Source organism: Lissotriton vulgaris, chromosome 1_2 (assembly GCF_964263255.1).
Source record: "Lissotriton vulgaris chromosome 1_2, aLisVul1.2, whole genome shotgun sequence".
NCBI classification, from domain to species: Eukaryota; Metazoa; Chordata; class Amphibia; order Caudata; family Salamandridae; genus Lissotriton; species Lissotriton vulgaris.
Window position 1 is genome coordinate 285313409 of NC_141686.1, and position 19598 is coordinate 285333006.

Genomic DNA, 19598 nt, shown 5'->3' on the forward strand with positions numbered 1-19598 from the left:
TCCGCACAGACAACATGAGAGCTATGTACTACATAAACAAACAAGGGGGACACACTCTGTGCAACTCTGAGTTAGCGCAGCAGATATGGAGATGGGCTATACCTCTAAAGATCTTCCTCCTAGCCCAGCCTGTTCCAGGAGTACAAAACACCATAGCAGATCTGTTAAGCCATCAGACACAACAGATCCACGAGTGGGAACTTCATCCACAAGTTCTTCAACCGTTCTTTCAAATGTGGGGACAATCTCAAATAGACCTCTTCGCCACCCACGAAAACGCCAAATGCCCAAGCTTTGCCGCCAGATATCCACACCCGCTGTCCAAAGGCAATGCGATATGGATGAACTGGTCCAGCAAATTTGCGTACGCTTTTCCACCTCTCCCACGGCTTCCATTAGTGGTACGCAAACTCCAGCAACATTCCCTAACACTCATTCTAGTAGCTCCAACTTGGGCCAGACAACCGTCTAAAAGACTGCATCTTGCTGCCATTGCAGAATACTTACAAAATAGACATCATCCATTACTCTTTAGAGTACCTGCCATAAAAGCTTTTATGGAAGGCCTCAAAAGAATAATTCCTCCCAGAACACCACCTTCACCGGTGTGGAATTTAAATATTGTTCTCACACGGCTAATGGGACCTCCCTTTGAACCTTTACATAAATGTGAACTGCAATTCTTAACTTGGAAAGTCGCTTTCGTGGTAGCTATTACTTCTCTCAGAAGAGTTAGTGAGCTACAAGCATTCACCATTCAAGAACCTTTTCTGCAAATGCACCATAATAAGGTTGTTCTTCGAACTAATCCTAAATTCCTTCCAAAAGTCATTTTACCTTCCATCTCAGTCAATCTGTAGAGCTGGCCGTATTCTTCTTGCAGCCACAGTCGCAGAAAGAGCTTAGATGTCAAAAGAGCATTGCTTTACTACATTGAAAGAACACAACCTTTTCGTAAAACTAAACAACTTTTTGTGTCCTTTTCACCACTACACAAAGGCAACCCCATATCAAAATATGGGATAGCTAGATGGATTGTCAAATGCATACAGATTTGCTTCCATAAAGCTAAACGTACGTTATCAGTCCCTCCTAGAGACCATTCTACAAGAAAGATAGGGGCTTCAATGGCATTTTTAGGGAACATTCCCTTAGATGACATCTGCAAAGCAGCTACAAGGTCTACACAGCACAAGTTCACAAAACACTATTGTGTAGATGTGAAAACTAAACAACAAGCTTCTGTGGGCCAGGCTGTACTCAAAACACTGTTTGAAAGTACTGCAACAGATACTGGTGGTCGCCGCTAAAAGTGGGTACTGCTATACAATCTATGCACAGTGTGTTATCTGCAGCTCATATGCCTCGAACGGAAAATGCTACTTACCAGTATGCATCTGTTCTTGGCATGTAGAGCTGCAGAGTTACACACGCCCACCCGGCTACCGTTATCTGTTCCAGTATTATCTTTATTAGATACAACTTACATGAGCATCCTTCCTGTTTCTTACAAAACTCCATAATTTCCCTGCTGGCGAAAAACATTCTAAGGATGGAGCCGATGCCCATGTGCAGTGTAATCCAAAGGAGAGTCACCTATGTAGTGACTTCCAAAGACTTTTCAGGACAAAAACAACTGCAAACATCCGGGCCCAAAAGTAGGTGGCGATCTATGCACCGTGTGTAACTCTGCAGCTCTACATGCCAAGAACAGATGCATACTGGTAAGTAGCATTTTCCTTTCAAGGGGCGCATGGCTGGGGTGAGTCACAGTGCTGCTGCATTCCTAGAGATTAGAGTGTGATTCAGGAACCCCAACAAGTACTGTATCAAAATGACTGACCGACCCTTGGAAGATCAAGGCAAGGTTACAGAATTAAGCATACAGAATTAACATATGTAGCACCTATGGGTAGGCTGAATTAAATTTCAAGTGTACCCTTGCACATCTTTCAGGCCTCACCTGGCAGTTCTTGGAATTATTGCATGCTGGTCTTGGTAATAAACAGTTTGGAATGAATTCTTGACCACTGTGCAACTTTTCGTCCAGACCCAGTAGTGATTTGTAAACGTCCCAGCACACGTTCGGACAAAATCACCTTTTGCTCACTGGAGGATTTCCGAGACGTTTTCCTTTTCTTATGCATTTATCTTGCCACAGAATCCTCAAGTTATGGATTATCCCTCGGGCTTCGGACTGGTCCAGAAACTCTTATCCCATCATTGTCTCTACCGCGCCACTAGCTGGTGCCATGTGGCCTTCGCTATGACTCCTCGTTAGAACAGGATGCCAACTGTTGCTCTGTTGTTAGCTCCCATTTTCTTCCCCTCATCGACTCTGGTCTGGAGCTCTCTCTGAGTGTCTGTATGACAAAGTTCCTCAGCATTTAAGTCGTGACTAGGTCCAATGTCTCCTTACAAAATGTCCGGTTTCATACCTTGGTGTAGTGCTGCAAGAAGATATCCCTTTTGGATCCACATGACAACTACATATGGTGCCTGGGATCAAAACAAGATGCCCCAGTCTGCATTTCATATGCCTCCAGCATCCAAGCTTATAATCATCCCTGCAGGTTGAGGCCTTCCAGCTCGCTATGCTGAATTTGTTCAGGACCCCTCCTGTGCCTTTTGGATTCCACCAATGGGAGAACACATTTATTCATGCTTGGTGACTCCGGCAGCTGTGCCACACTAGACTGTTGACACAAAACCACCATGGGCTGCGGTGCCAACACTAACCTGTTCACATCGAACTACCACAGGCTGCGGTGCTAGCAATACCTGTTGACAGAGAACCACCATGGGCTGCAGTGCCAACACTAGCCTGTTGACATCGAACCACCAAGGGCTACAGTGCCAACACTAACATGTTGACATCGAACCACCATGGGCTACAGTGCCAACACTAGCCTGTTGACATCGAACCACCATGGGCTACGGTGCCAACACTAGCCTGTTGATATCGAACCACCATGGGCTACGGTGCCAACACTAGCCTGTTGACATCGAACCACCAAGGGCTACAGTGCCAACACTAACATGTTGACATCGAACCACCATGGGCTACAGTGCCAACACTAGCCTGTTGACATCGAACCACCATGGGCTACGGTGCCAACACTAGCCTGTTGATATCGAACCACCATGGGCTACGGTGCCAACACTAGCCTGTTGATATTGGACCACTATGGGTACGGTGCCAACACTAGCCTGTTGACATCGAACCACCAGGGCTACGGTGCCAACACTAGTCTTTTGATATCAAACCACCATGGGCTGCGGTGCCAACACTAGCCTGTTGATATCGAACCACCATGGGCTACGGTGCCAACACTAGTCTTTTGATATCAAACCACCATGGGCTGCGGTGCCAACACTAGCCTGTTGATATTGAACCACCATGGGCTACGGTGCCAACACTAGCCTGTTGATATCGAACCACCATGGGCTACGGTGCCAACACTAGCCTGTTGATATCGGACCACTATGGGTACGGTGCCAACACTAGCCTGTTGACATCGAACCACCACGGGCTGCGTTGTCAACACTAGCCTGTTGACATCAAACCACCACGAGCTGCAGTGCCAACACTAACCTTTTGACCTCAAACCGCCATTGGCTGCAGTGTGGAAGCACAAGCATGCTAAGTTACCGTTGTCCAATCAGTTGGAGCCTCCGCTGGTGCGGACACAGACACTGCCCACTGAGCTGGCTACAGCCCTGCTCCAGAAGCCTCAACACTAGATACAACTATCAGTGTGATGAGGAAGTTAAGCTGATCTTTAATGATGTTCCCTATGCAGAGCCCCTCCCTAATGCTCAGATTTGCCAATTTGGAGGAGACAACTCGAATTCCAGAGCCCTCACAGTGACTATTGTCATACAAAAAGTCAAAGAAACTTATCTCTGTGGCTTCTAAAGTCTTTGGTTCTTGCAGCCTGGTCCTCTGCTGTGTTGTTGCCACCTTCATCATGGGCCTGGTGGGAACTGGTCAACGTTACAGTGACCAGTTTGCCAGACCACATGGACATGTTCACAGACCTGGTTATTGAGATTGGATGCATCCAAACATGTCTAGAGATGCAGCTTGGACTCTGCAAACAATGTTGCTCGGTCCATGGGTAATTCCAGCGCATTCAAATGCGTCCCTCTGGCATCTCTTGAAGCGTCCAAGAGCAGACTCCTTGGCAGACGCTTCGATGGTGAGCGGCTATAAAGAGAGAAAGCGGGCTCCTCCCTATGACACTTCATAAACAGTATAACTATGGCTCGAGGGCTGGACCTAACCTCCCCATGATAATTCAACCAACAAGAGAGAAAGTGTTGTGACCACTCTGGGGCAGTTGAGTCCTGACAGAGACGACCACCTTAGCCTCTTTGTACCCCTCAGCAGCTATATCGCTCCTTTCTGCGCAAGGGTGGGTCTAAGAGACGACATGAACGGCAGCATCAGCATGATCAGACACAGTCTCTGGCATCCTCTGCTTGCGCTGCGCCTCAAAACTTGTCTGATGTTCCCCCATCATCATCTTCTTCCATGGAGATAAAACCTCACATTTCTGCAAATTCAAAGATGATCACGGGGTCATCGGGTTAATCAGCAAGGGCTATGCCCTACCTTCTTGTCCCTTTCTCCGAAACACCCTCCTTTCATCGGGACGTGCTCTCCAGTGCAAGCCTCGAAGGCAGATGTCTTGGCGTACTGAACAAAGGGGCAATAGAGGCAGTGACTCTGGAAGAAAGAGGCATGGGATACCTATTCCCTTTGTCTTTTGGGCTCTAGGAAGGACAGAGCTCTGAGACCCCTCCTGAAGCTCGGCCTTCTGAAATAATTCATGAGGGCAAGTTTGTGATGCTGTCCTCTCAGTCCAGTCTTACTGACCTGAATGGAGGAGACCGACTCCAGTCCTTGGATCTACAGGACACTTATTTCCATCTTCCAATTCTTCCTGCCAAGATTACCGGAGGTTCACCGCAGGATCCCAGCACTATAAGTTCACTGTTCTACTGTGCTTGTTGCAAAACTGAGTTTAGGCTTTAGCACCAATGCCCAGGAGTCCCTTGCAAAAGCCAACTTGCATCTGGGTGGTATTGGACACGGTTGGCATAAAGGCCCTATTTTCTATTTCTATTTAGGGGGTTTTATAAAGCGCTTGGTGACGCACAGCGGCGTGTCCCCGCTTAGGAGCTGAATTTACTGGAACTTACACATGCGGAACACCTTACTGTGCGAATAATGCCGTTTTAAGCTTAGCTCTAAAGAGTGGTTCTGATGATTCCAATCGCAACGCCGTGGGTAGCTTATTCCATCTAACAGCTGCAAGGTGCCTAAAGGATCTTCCGCCCATCCGAGCTCTGGACACCTTAGGAACGACTAGGAGTCCTGAGCCAGAAGATCTCAGGGAGCGGGACGGCTCGTAGGATGTCAGCAGTCCTTTCAGCGGGAGAGGAGACCTCCCATAGATGATCCTGTGACATGTACATAGTGCCTTGAATTCTACCCTGCTTCTAATCGGGAGCCAGTGCAAAGACCTGAGGGCCGCTATGGATGCAGCTCTTCTGGGTAGTCTGAGCACTAGTCTGTCCGCGGCGTTCTGTAAAATCTGTAGGCGGCTCAGATTCTTCTCCAGGGTCCCTAAGTAGAGAAGATTGCCGTAGTCCATCTTTGACGTGACTAGTGCATGTACCAGGGTTTGACGGGCTCTGACAGGTAAGAACTTCAAAACCTTCCTAAGACTTTTGAGGGTCCCGAAGCATGATCCAACCACCTGATTGATCTGGGGGCCGAAGGTCAGGTCGGAATCAAACCAAATACCCAGGTTCTTTGCTTTCTGGCAAGGGATGGGTGTTGGACCTAAGCAAGGCGGCCACCATGCCGACGTCCACGCCGATTGGCCTCCCCCCACTACCAGCACCTCGGTCTTGCCTCCGTTGAGCTTGAGGCAATTGGCGGACATCCAGGCAGCAAGATCTTGCATGCAAGCTCTGAAGATGTCCGCCGAAGGACCGGGCGCACGCGACAGGGAGATGACTAACTGCGTGTCGTCGGCATAAGACACCATTCGGAGGCCGTAACTCTCTACTAAGGTGGCAATCGGGGCAACATAAAGATTAAAAAGTGTCGGACTCAGGGACGAGCCCTGCGGCACCCCCTGATCCAAAGAGATTCGCTCCGAATAATGATCACCTTGCCTCACTTGGAAACTTCGGCCTGTGAGAAATGAATAAATCCATTTCAGCGCTGCCCCTCTCACCCCGCCTTTGTTCAGACACTGTAGCAAGATGGAGTGTGCTACAGTGTCGAACGCAGCGCTGAGGTCTAAGAGGATTAAGGCCATAGTTTGTCCCTCATCAGCCCCTTGCCTAAGGGTTTCGGTAGCCCTGAGAAGGGCAGACTCCGTGGAGTGACGGGGCCGGAACCCGAATTGGGTAGGATGAAGAAGGTTGCTTACCTCCACAAATTTCATTAGTTGTTTATTTACCACCTTCTCCGCTACCTTAGAGAAATAAGGCAGCAAGGAGATGGGGCGAAGGTTGTCTAGCTTCTCACAACTAATGTTGGGCTTCTTACGGAGGGGAAGCACCACAGCCTGTTTCCAGTCCTCTGGTATGGAGCTGGAGCAGAAGGAGATATCCAGCAGGTGTCTAATGTAGGGTTCGAGTGTTTCCAGACTGTCTCCCAACCTTTTTGGGGAGGCGGGATCTCGAGGAGAACCAGATTTGACAGATTTGCATATTTTAACTAAATCCAACGATGAGGGGGTGGTAAAATTGAGTAACAGATTTTGATCGGCTTCATCTCTTGAAGACTCTGCTGGCACTACCGCTGCAGGTGGTATATCGGGAAAAGCAGAGTAAATCTTCGACACTTTATCCCCAAAGTAGTTGGCAATACGATTGCATGCTGCTACTGAATGATCTTCGTCTTGAGTGGAGGTTTTTGGGGTGGCCAGGGATTTATATATGCTAAACAGTTCCCTGGCGGAGTTCTCTGCCTCTTGGATTCTGTCGGCATAGTATGTGGCCTTCTCTGTCCGGATCTTATTGTGGTAAGTATGTCTCTTTGCGAGATAGGCCTCGTTCATCCGGACATCATACGCCACTCTCCACTGTCTTTCTGCACGTTTGCAGTCTCTTTTGGCGCAACACAGCGCCTCACTAAACCAGGGAGCTGTTCTTTGTCTGTGGACACCTTTTGTTGGCCGACCCAATGGGGCTGTACAGTCGAGGGCAGCCGTGATGCGGTCATTGAGCAATTTATTTGCCGTGGCTCACTGGTTAGAGGCGGCAGACCCGAGAGCAGAGGACGGCCCGGGACCAGGGTTCGATTCCCGGCGCGGCAGGTTTCTGGACCAGGGTCAGCGGACTCGATAATTCTCTCGCCTCGGTGCCCACTCTGATCAGCGATCACACTCGGCAACTCTGGGCATTAGCTTGCCTCATCTTCACTAACGGCCCCACCAGACCGCCGGGGATACCTGGTCTCACCCTGGAGATACCCATTAAGGGACCATCTCTCAGGGAAGCCAGGAAGGATTTTGCAGGTCGAAGCGCCTTGGGACCCTCCGGGTAAGTAGTGCGCTATATAAATGCCTATACATTTACATTTACATTGCCTCCTGGGGGTCCTTCCACAGTAAGAGCCTTGTTAAACTCTTGCAGGGAGAATTTTGCCCACCTGCGTCGAGAATAGTTGAGTGGAGTAGGGACGATAGCTTTATATTTGGGCAGATAGATAATAAATGGAACATAAAAGTGATCTGTCCAGGGCAGGGGCACTGGGGGAGCAACTAAGACCTCCTCCCAGTTAGCAAATATTGGGTCTAGCAAGTGCCCATGATTGTGTGTAGGAAGCTGCCCCTTCAGCTCTAACTGTAGGGTGTGAAGTTCTTCACGGAACTCCACCGCTCCTTTATCTGATAAGTCTTCCAGGTGTGTGTTTAAGTCACCTAGCAACAGGAACTTATCCCTCCTGATCGCAGCTTCTGTGACACACTCTAAAAGACTGCCTTTGAATCTGGACATAGGTCCTGGTGGGCGGTAGACTAGTAGTCCTTTTATAGTCATGCTCCCATCAATCTTTATGGTAAAAACACCCGCCTCACAACCTGCCAGATTAATTGGTTCAAGTTTACAGGCCCATTGTTGTTTGAAGGCAATCGCAATTCCTCCTCCTCTGCCTACAGGTCTGTCCAGGTGCACCATCTGGTAGTCGTCTGGTAAGGCCTGGACAATATCGGGATCGGAGTTTACCTCCAACCATGTTTCAGTGATAAACAGCAAATCTGGATGTTTATCAGTGAGGAGGTCATATATATCGTGCTTATGGCAGCTAAGCGACCTAGCATTAATCAGGCCGCAGGACAGCGAAGAGCAACTAGCCCTGGAATCTGCCAACACTGTACGGAAGCGGAATTGGCAGTGTTTACACCCTTCATTCTCCCGACCCTTATGCTATGGTGGCAAGGAGTGCATGTGTGAGAGGAGAAACTTACTAAATCACTCCTACTCCAGGTGATTCTGCCATTAGTGCCTGGGGTTATGGCCCTAGGCCGCGTCCGGTCGCGGACGGGCGCAGACGGGCTTGGCTTAGGCGCGGCTTCGGCGCGCATCCGGCGCGCCCGCTGCGCCAGCCCGCTGCGCCGTCTGGCCGGGAGGCACATTATATGGAGTGTGAGGAGGGCGGGGGGCCGGCGCGACTAGAGCGCACTCCCAGCCACACCTAAAATGGCGCCCACCGCCGCCTTCGCCGAATCCCACAAGACGGCTGGGCGAGGCAGGGAAAGAAAGCATCAGGGTGTACAGAAATGTCAGTGTTCCTCAATAGTTTCCCCAGTTAAAATTCTAATTAAAAGCCCCCAAGTGAGAATTCATCAAAACGATCTTTTTCAGCTTTTAAAATACAATTACACAAGTATAAATGCCAGCAAGTAGTTTCTGAGTAAAAGCGCTCGCAGCCCTAGTGTCTCTCGCTAGGGAGAGCTCAAGAAAAGGCAGCGAGGGCTTCAGAAGGCAGCTCTAAATAGCCTGGGAGGGCGGGGGCCGGCGCGACTAGAGCGCACCCCCAGCCACACCTAAAATGGCGCCCACCGCCGCCAGCGCCGAATCCCACAAGACGGCTGGGCGAGGCAGGGAAAGAAAGTATTAGCGTGTACAGAAATGTCAGTGTTCCTCAATAGTTTCCCCAATTAAAATTCTAATTAAAAGCCCCCCAAGTGAGAATTCATCAAAACGATCTTTTTCAGCTTTTAAAATACAATTACACGAGTATAAATGCCAGCAAGTAGTTTCTGAGTAAAAGCGCTCGCAGCCCTAGTGTCTCTCGCTAGGGAGAGCTCAAGAAAAGGCAGCGAGGGCTTCAGAGGCCCTTCCTTCTCCTCAGCGAATTGTGGATATTTGGAAGAAGCTTTTGAAATTTCTGATTCAGGCTTGGATGCCAGGTCCGCAAGTCTTGTGTTTGCTTGGCCTCATGGACTTGGGCATCATTTTGGTGCCAGATGGCGGCTAACGGCCCTCCAGTGGTGTCTGAGATCACAGTGGCTTCAACATCTGGAGAAACTCGTGGCTCAATCAGAGATCTTCTATGCTGTTTATTGATAACTGCACAGTAGGCGTACCAATCAACCTTTTGGTTAGTTGTCCTTTCGCCCGTCCAAAAGACCTAGGTTACCATGGTCTGAGATGCCTCCCCACTATGCTCGGGCGCCCCTCCGGGCAACATAGGACTTGGAGTTTTTGTACTTGAGTTTCAGCTGATCCTCCTGCAAAAAATAAGTTTCTCCCCCTGTCTCATGTAGCAACATTCATATTCTATGGGCAATATTACCACCTCCATTATATTAACAGTATTAACAGGCTGGCTAGAGTTGGGATCATGCCACCGTTGTTGAGAGGCCATTTGCCTGTATGAGTGGGGGCAGTATTGGGGAATTTCCCTATAGCAGCTCATTTTGCAGTCTCCGTTAGTTTGAGAGCAGATGCTTTCAGTAGTCTGTCCCTGGAGTAATACCCTGAAGTAACGGAGGTGAACTTCTCCAGATCGCCATAACCCCAAACATAACGTGTTGTTTGCTTTGTGCCATACACGTCTGCTTGAATAGTTCTCTGTGGCATGCCTTCAGGTTGAACTAGTCTGGGGGGAAACCTCGTTTACATCGCATGCGCTACAACGCATGGGATTACAACGCAGTTGTTGTACACGCAAGCCATTACATCGCAAGTGATTTCTACGGCTTTTGCTGCAGGGGTGCACTAAACTAAGGAATAGTATAATTTACAATTACAACACCTTCCGTACTGTTGCACATGCTGGAGTTGGAATAGTAAATTATACTATTCCTAAGTCTAGCACGCCCCCTACAGCAAGTTGTAGAAACAACTTGCGATGTAATGGTTTGAGTTGTAACAACGCAGTCGTTATAATCTCGTTGTAGCGCATGCGATGTAACATCACATATTCGTTTTGGGGCCCACTGTGCGCGTTCTCGCCAACGCCACGTTTGTCAAGCACTACAGAAGTTATAGGAGGACTGAGCAAATCTAATCCTGATTGCATTAGCTTGAGGGATTTCCTATGCCTAACTGTTGGCACCCCGCATTAGTCTTTCTCCTTGTCTTCTATACAGAGCCGACCTGCTCTCGCAGCAAAATTGTTAGATGCTTCAGTTCAATCCCTGAACGCTGAGATTACGTACTTACGGACGGAGTGGCACCAGTGAGAGTCAGGTTGCAGACATTATCCTGGCTGCCAGAAAGCCTGCCACCAAATCCATCTACCTAGGTTGATAGAACTAGTTTGTTCAGAGGTGCAAGTCAGAGGACATCAATCCCTTTTAAACTTTCTGACGGCTTGTGGTTTTTGTTGTCTCTTCCACAGCAGAGTCTGGAGGTGGCTACAGTTAAAGGCTGTCTGGAAACCCTGTCTGATCAATTTTCCCAGTGTAGATCGCTACTCGTGGTGCATTTTCTAAAAGCTTTGTGTTGTATTTTCCCACATCTGTTTTTCACTCTTCAGTGGATTTGAATCTTGTGTGTTCTTTCTTGATGGCGTCCCCATTGTAGCTGATGTAGTTGCCTGTTTCGACTTCTTACTCCGAAGATAGATTTGTTGGTGGCAATAATGTAGGCTAAGATTTACTAAGATTTTGCTTCATTGGGGTTCCTTCACTTTTGTGGCGCAGCCCCAACACGAAATCTTTTCTGGCATTTACTAAGTCATGCACAGTCAATTTGCATAAATACAAATTAACATAACGCTGTCTTATGTTGCTTTGCGCCGGGTAGGCATTCCATAGGTGGAAAATGGGCATTCTCATGCATCCAAAACGTAGATTTAGAAAGACTTAAAAGCCTTGGTTTGCGCCAAAATGGCGCGTCTATCTGCCAAAGGTGTAACAAGGAGAAATATCTTTATTTCTATTTGCTGCTGCTTCTTTCCATGTGTCCTTCATTCTGCAGCACACATGGAAAGAGGGATTATGCCTTTAAGGATTGCTTTGTGCAGAAAGGTGTCCCTTCCTCCACGAAAACTATCCTACCTGCAACATAGGATCCCTTGCACCATGGTACAAGAGTGCCTTCATTGACACCAGTGCATCAGCGTTGAGAGAGAGCAGAAGTGTGCCATAGATCAGTAGATACGGCACATTTCTGTTTTCTCTCTTTCACTCTACGCAGCTGAGCGAGTTGTGGGAAAGAATAGTAAATCTGGTCCTACTCAGTCCATCCATCTTGCAGCTTTCCACTCAGCGGAGTTGGCTCTCCGCACCTGCCCATCCTTCCTACCCATTTCATAGGGTCCAGTCTATTACCCTTCATTCTTTCTTCCCTCCTCCTCATCCAACCAAGAAGGAAGAGTGGTTGCCTAGACTGGACCCCAGACATGCAGTGTAATACTGTATTGACCAGCATTAGATGCCCTGCTCATTTGGGGCATCGCCGTAACTAAAAATGGCAAAGTGGTGACCAAATACACTATTCGATGTTGAACTTTTCTCTGGATTAAGATCTGCTAAGGCCTGAGGAAGACCACTCATGCCTATTCCACTCTTTACCGGCTGCCTCCATGGCTCACTCCAGACGCATCTCGGTTATTGTCCTGTGCCAGGCGGCGACATGGTCATCCTTGCCTCGTATCTCAGGCAGACAGCGACTGGTACTTTGCTTCAGCTGTGTTGCATGACTTTTTGATCAGCCAGTTCTATTTAACTCCACCTCCAAGGGGGGAATTGCTTTGGGACTCATTCATAAACTAAGGAATATGCGGGAAGAGGCATATATCCGAGGAAAACGTTACTTATGAGGTTTCTGGTATATCGATAACCTTCAGACAGGTTGCCCACCATCCTTCCTGCTCCCTAGTGAGATATTGCCATGATTAATAAAGTTCCAAGGCACATAATCAGTTAATGTGCAGCATTTGTTGCTCTCTCGGTTCCTCTCCATGCATTTCAATGGGGTGCTGGAAAAGCATCCAGAACTGACGTCATTGCACCAGTTGGTGCCTAACATACTCCCGTATTGTCATGTGTGGTGGTAAAGTCCTGTTTGAAGCAGTTTGGCGTCACCTAGTGGTGCAGAAGTCATACTACTGGGGAAAAAGCTTTTCTAGACCAGTCTGAAGGAATCTTAATGGTCCACCAGAAATATTGTTACAGAAGGCAAGTAACTTTTTCATGAGCGTAGGTGTCTTCTGTTTTTTTAACTAAACTTGACTGAGTTTAAAGAGACCAGGGATAATGTAATTCATAATGTGGAGAAAAAAAATCAAACATTCAGTGAAAAGGATTTTGTATAGTGCCACAATGAATTGCAATGTCCAGTGTTTTCTTAAAAGCATAAACTGTGCTGCAGCCTGAGAGTAAGTGTAAGTACATCAGACTATCTGCCCTATTTACAGACGACGGTCTGAAGTATATGTATTTTTTTCTGTTCAGGACTGCCAGGGAAAACCTAGCAGTCCCGTCCAGATAAATGACCCACACACATAGTTAGAAGACTCCCAGGGTGTCTGGGTCAAATAGAACTGTGTGTTACCAAAAAACTCCCAGTCTGTTTTGTAAAACCAAAACGTTCACTGATGGCCCCTGGTCCTTTTAGACATCGGTGTACGGTTTCCAGTGGTAAAAACAGGACTGTCCACCTGACTCTGAAAAAAGCGTGCAGAAAGGGGACTCGTTTGTGGCGGAGCACCCTCGTCACCAAACTCAGAATGAGGCCCTTTGTTACAACTGAATTCGAGATGTACACTCTGGTCCCTTGAAGACTCTGCCATTTAGATGGTAGGTAAGTTATAAAGAGGTTTTTGGGACACGCTGTGCATTTACGCACCATTATCAATCAGAGTATTTGTAGAGCGCGCTACTTACCCGTAAGGGTCTCAAGGCGCTGAGGGAAGGGGGGGATGCTGCTACTGCTCGAAGAGCCAAGTCTTGAGGAGTCTTCTGAAGGCGAGTAGGTATTCGGTCTGCCGTATGTGGGTAGGGAGGGTGTTCCAGGTCTTGGCGGCGAGATAGGAGAAGGATCTGCCGCCGGAGGTCGTTCGTTGGATGCGGGGGACAGCGGCGAGGGCGAGGCTGGCGGAGCAGAGCTGGCGGGTGGGGTTGTAGAAGCTGAGTCTGCTGTTAAGGTAGGCTGGTCCGGCGTTGTGTAGTGTTTTGTGTGCGTGGGTGAGGAGCTTGAAGGTGATCCTCTTGTCGACGGGGAGCCAGTGTAGGTCTCTCAGGTGGGGGGTGATGGGGCGTTGACGATCAGTCGGGTGGAGGCGTTCTAGATGCGTTGTAATCGTCGTAGGTGCTTGGCTGGGATTCCTGCATAGAGTGCGTTGCCGTAGTGCAGTCTGCAGCTGGCGAGGGCCCGTTCTTCTTGTTTCGGTCAGGATACACTTGTAGATCCTGTGGAGCCTGAGGAGGGTGTTGTAGCAGGAGGAGGAGACGGCGTTGTCCTGCTTAGCCATGGAGAGGGAGGAGTCGAAGATGAATCCTAGGTTGCGTGCATTGTCGGTGGGTGTTGGTGCTGTTCCCAGTGTGGTCGGCCACCAGGAGTCGTCCCAGGCTGAGGAGGTGAGTCCGAGGATGAGTACCTCCGTCTTGTCCGACTTCAGCTTCAGACTGTTGCTCCTCATCCAGTCGGCGACGGCCTTCTTTCCTTCGTGGAGGTTGGTTTTGGCGGTGTGTGGGTCCTCAGTGAGGGAGAGGATGAGCTGGGTGTCGTCCGCGTAGGAGATGATGTTGAGGTCGTGATGGCGGGCCACTTGTGCGGGGGGGCCATGTAGATGTTGAACAGCGTCGGGCTGAGGGATGAGCCTGGGGGGGCGCCACAGATGATGTCTGTGGCTTCGGATCGGCAGGGTGGGAGGGGGACGCTCTGGGTTCTGCCGGAAAGGAAGTACTTGGTCCAGTCAAGGGCCTTCTCTTGGATTCCGGCTTCTCGGAGGCGTGTCTGTAGAGTGCGATTATAATATTACTGTAGCTTCTTTATACCGTGGCCTGAATCACTATACCATACCTGTCATGTTCTCTGCTGCTCTGCCTAATGTGCATAGGTGAGACAGTGTAAGTATTCAGCTTACATGGGAAGCAGCGGGGTCTCAGGGGAGCTCCAGTCTGGTTGCTGAGGACCACGTGCCGCGCCTTAGCAGGTGAGTGGCTCACAAGGGGGTGCTCTTATTGGTTCCTACAACCTCCAGCTGGGCTCTGGTGGCTGCCTTGGATGGTGCTTATTGTTGAGACCCTACGTTGTAAGGCAATCTTAGCTCGGTGGGTGTTCGAGGGTGGCTCACTTGCGGGAGGGGTGGGTGGAGGCAGCCAGTTCTTTAAACATCTTTGGAAATCTAGGAAGTTTCCTGATGTGCTTGGCCATGTGTAGAGCAAGGGAGTTCTGAACCTAGGACTGGGGACAAGTGGAGTAAGTGCCCTCTGAGTCTACTGACCTACCGGTGATCGGCCATGTGCAGAGCAAGGGAGGTCTGAACCTGGCACTGATGAGAAGTGGAGTAAGTACCCTCTGACTCTACTGACCTGCCGGTGATCGGCCATGCGCAGAGCAAGGGAGGTCTGAACCTGGCACTGATGAGAAGTGGAGTAAGTGCCCTCTGACTTTACTGATATGCTGGTGTTTGCATACTTGACACAGTTCACAAACAAAATGTTTGTAAATGCACTCGTGCACCTTTAAAACTGTAACAATCTAAGGTGGTCTGAGTCTGAGGGGTGACAGAGCAACACTCCACTTACTATAGGGAATATAAGCAGGGCAAGAAGCTGGACTTTGCATCAGCCCAGACCACATGAGACTGCTGTTGTAAAATGTAAATATGTGCTATATTCTGTCATGGAAAGAGGAAGTAAGTGGATTGGTTGACTTTCTAGAGGTGCCAGGGCAAAACCATAAAAACTAATTCAAAGAGGCTGCTACAAACAGAAGGGATGGTTAGCACCCAGGGGGAATGCTGAATATAATGGGCGTTCTGTGAGTGAAAAGCAGGGACTGAACCAGGTGCTTGGGGCAGGTAGAGTCCTTCAGTGGGTATACAAATGGAGGTGAGCATGGGGTTCCTAAGGCCCATGTGCCACCGGGGCACAAGTGAGTATCTGGCCTTTCAGAGATGCTGGTCTAGGAACCTTCTACTATGAGGGAGGCATATCAAGAGCACTTTATTAATTCACCTTTTCTCTCCTGTTCCCCCCCGCAGTTCCTGTCGGAGGGCTACGTGGCACACCTGGCGCAGCTGGAGAGCACAAGCCAGGCCCATTCGCCGAAAGGGAACCACCCACCACGGGCTGGACTGTCAAAGGGGGCCTACGGCTGCCCGGGGCCCGTGAACTTCCTGCGGAAGCAGAGCCACCTCCTGCGCTCCCGCCACACCACCAGCGAGCGGGGACCTTCTGAGCGTGATAGCGGAGCCTCCGCTCCACCAGGGCTGGTCAGGGGAAAGCCACGGAGCGTCAGTCTCAAGCTGGAGAGTGAAGGGTGAAGACCATGTGAACGTCAGGCAGAGGTGCCACGGCAGAGCTGGAGCCACCTCTTTCGAAGACCCTCCCAGCAGCCAGCATGCACCAAGGCAAGAACAACCCCCTCCTATTTATTTCAAGCTGGAAGATGTTATTCTGGACCTGTGAAGACCTCTGTCAATGCACCTCATACTTGCTGCATCAACCATGCTGTTCAAGAATTGGACCCTGGCCCGGCTTTGCTGATGCACTTCACTCCTTACCTGCAGGTCCTCCAGTTCAGGGTCTACACACCTCTTCCAAAGCACTGCAGACGCCTGACAGACCTCCGCTAGCGCATCTGTTCCCACCGTGCAGGGCTCCCGGTTCCACCAGTACACGTTCCTTTGTTAGGGCTAGTCTTGCTATCACAACGCAAAAAAAAGTCCAGTCCACTTGGATAGTAAATGAATCCCTCCACATGATAAGTATACTCTGCACTTTTCATTCCGGGATCTTTCTGGGACATTTGACAAGCTGGTGGTCTTTGAACCCCCTCAACTCAACGTTGATCGAACTGTGAACTGAATTTGAGCGAAACGACTGGAGAGCTCTATAGCAAAGTAAAACAAAAGCACTTTATTGCAACCTTTAAAAATAAAACATAAAATACGTGTGAATAAAAATGACTTTTAAAAAGACCCCAAAAAAATGCTTCAAAGAAGCAGAACCGTTGACATTCCGAGACTTGTATAGACTCCTGGCTTCGTGTTCCAGTTTGCTTCCTTGCCCCTGGCCTCAGAGTGGCAAGGGCAGGACAGCGTGTCCTGTGCACTACTTCCGCCGGTGATGTCGTCTTCCGCCTTCCTGGGCACCCTTAATGTGAAAATGTTGTATCGAACATGTTCTGAGGCAGTTAAAAGGCTGTTGACAGCATGTTAGTGTGTAGCTGTAAGGTCGCACATGGGGACATCTATGGTAGACCCCATCAATCCTTGTAGATGTCCCAGGCAGGTGACGTGACCTTACATGTGATGTTCTTGCCAAGAATTGGGGTAACGGGTAAGACCAGGCCTTCGAATGGAAAATTGTAATGTTAATTCAAAACTCATTGTACAGAAGCTTGGACCATTCAAGTGTTATAAAATAATGCTATGAAATGCCATTACTTGTCTGATCACCCTACACAGCTAATGAACAAGTAACTTGATTGTATTTTCAAATGACTCCAGTATCAGATTGAATACGTTGTGTCTTTTTCATATTTTCATGTGAGTGCTGGCCCATACTCATCCTTGGAGGCACAAAGGCATTGCTGCGGGAAGTGACAATAACGGCTCCATAAACTAACCACCTCAAAGCTCATGAGGCCTGCTCCACCTATTGCCCTGTTCAACACCTAGCAGAATAACAAAACAAGCATTTACAAAACAATGGTCTCAGCACTATTAAAGGTAGAGCTATTGGCATTGCTCATGACATTTTTTAAATCATAAATAAATGGCATTGTCATTTATATTGCCAACAGCTTAATCGCTTGCATATGCGAGACCTATTGCATTTGCACCCACACACACAGAGAGCCACACACACAGAGAGCCCCACACACAAAGAGCTCCACACACACGCACATAAACAGAGAGCCCCACATGCACATACACACAGAGCCCCCCCACACACAGAACCCCCCCACACACACAGAGCCCCCCCCAACACACACAGCCCCCACACACATGCACATACACAGAGCCCCTCATGCACACACAGAGCCCCTCATGCACACACACAGAGCCCCACACGCACACACACAGAGCCCCACACACAGAGCGCCCCACACACACAGAGCCCCCCCACACAGAGACACACACAGAGCCCCCCACACACACACAGCCCCCCCACACACACAGCCCCCCCCCCCACACACACACACAGAGCCCCCCCCCCACACACACACAGAGCCCCCACACACACACACAGGCCTCGGTCTTCATCATATCTTTGACATTTGTTAAGGCCTCTTCCAATAGGAGCGCTTTGGTAGTTGTTAACGCTGTACGTATGGTTGATCCCATTCTACGATGGCTTCCACACTCTATTCTTCCAGAGCTTCTCGATATCCTTAGCTTTTTCCTTCAGCTGCACCCTCGTTAGAACATTTCTACCCTAGTTTACAGTACTTAGAGTTCTTTTAATTTTTACCAAAATATTTCAGAAAAGGGGTAAGTACTATAATAAATATGACTCTTGCTGAATTTTAGGTGTAAATTACAGGCTTCCCAAAGTCAGAGTCGGAATAGTTATAAGCTATGTAATTAGATGCAGTATGGCTCAATCCATTTTGCAAGCAGGTTTCTAAGCAAAGCCTGGACTCACCCTGCTGCAAGGTCCCTGCCCGAGGCCACCGCCCTACCAATCTCCCTAAAGCAGATTGATGTCTGCATCATTCACACAAAATGAAAAGGACTGAGGAAGCAAAATGCGGTCTTGATAAAATGCCTTTAGGCCGTATTGCATGGTAATAGCATTTATAGAGTTTCCTGCCTCTGGCGGGGGCTGCAGCACATTAAGACAGCGAAGAAAATGCTGAGCTGTCTGCAGCTCAATAGAACATAACGCGGCGCCACTCAGAGACGAACTGAGAGAAAGAAACACTGAGTCACGTTCTTTTAAGATTCCCTCATCCCTATAAGAATCTTTGTCCTGGGGCGCACAGACGGATATATAACCACTGGGGCTTTCCCACTACACATTGCTAACCCCCAAGGTTCTAACTTCGGAAACACCCAAGCATCTATACATACCACTAACACCATATCTCCTCCAAACTAACCTAAGATTAATTGCGCTATTTTAATCTCTTGTTCATTTGTTTATATACAGAGGCGGTAAAACATTCAGAACAGATGCAACACTGAGGCTAAAATATAAAGGTACCTGGTGCATGCAGATTCAGAACATTTTTACAAGGCTGTCACTTCAGTGTCAACCCATAGGAGATATCTTATTACTCCAAATAACACTGACCTTACAGTTTACAGCTACTCAATAGGTGAACAAACAAATCAAACCAAAGTCCAGCGGTCTGAAAATGACTTCAAACATTTACTTTGCTTCTTTTACATAAATCACAATTGCATTGGTTTAAGTCAGCAATGCTCCCTATAATTTTCTCTTCTGGTCTCTTCTGCAGTACGCTCGATATGTGGTACTCCGGTTTCTCTGCAGAAGCATACGACTGAGAAATTGTCATTCAATATTTGCACTGGTGCTATGGAGCATAAAAAACCTAGACAGCTCCTGTGAGTGTGTGTGAGGGAGAAAGCAATAGGGTGTGGAGAAGAACTAAGAGGAGCAGATGTTAAGAGGAGTGTGTTGGGCAGAGAGAAGGATATCAGAGTAAAGGGATTCACAAGAAAGCAAGATCAAAAGATATGTGGAAGGAAGTTATGAGAAATTAACATGAGAGGGGATTCTGAGAAGACATGACGAGAGAAGGGTTTATGAATGTGAGGTGAGCTAGAGTACAGGGGAGAGAAGAGGGTGCCGGAGGTTGGGGACATGATGCATGCAAATGAAAAGCATGAGATAAGATTGTGATAGGAGGGAAAATGTGAGGCAGAGAAAGGCAACTAAAGGGTGATAAAATGGAAGGTGTATGCACTTAAGAAA

At 48.6% G+C, this 19598-nt stretch overlaps 1 protein-coding gene across 2 annotated transcripts in view; it reads left to right on the forward strand.

Annotated features, from left to right (window-relative positions):
- The window catches only part of PITPNM1 (phosphatidylinositol transfer protein membrane associated 1), a 297695-nt gene extending 280601 nt beyond the window's left edge, over positions 1-17094 (forward strand). For both annotated transcript variants that reach the window (XM_086953244.1, XM_086953245.1), the window contains exon 24: positions 15692-17094. In XM_086953244.1, coding sequence (XP_086809370.1) covers positions 15692-15973 — 282 coding nt within the window. In that variant the 3' untranslated portion in view covers positions 15974-17094. The remainder of the gene's footprint in view (positions 1-15691) is intronic.
- Positions 17095-19598: the final 2504 nt, after the last annotated feature.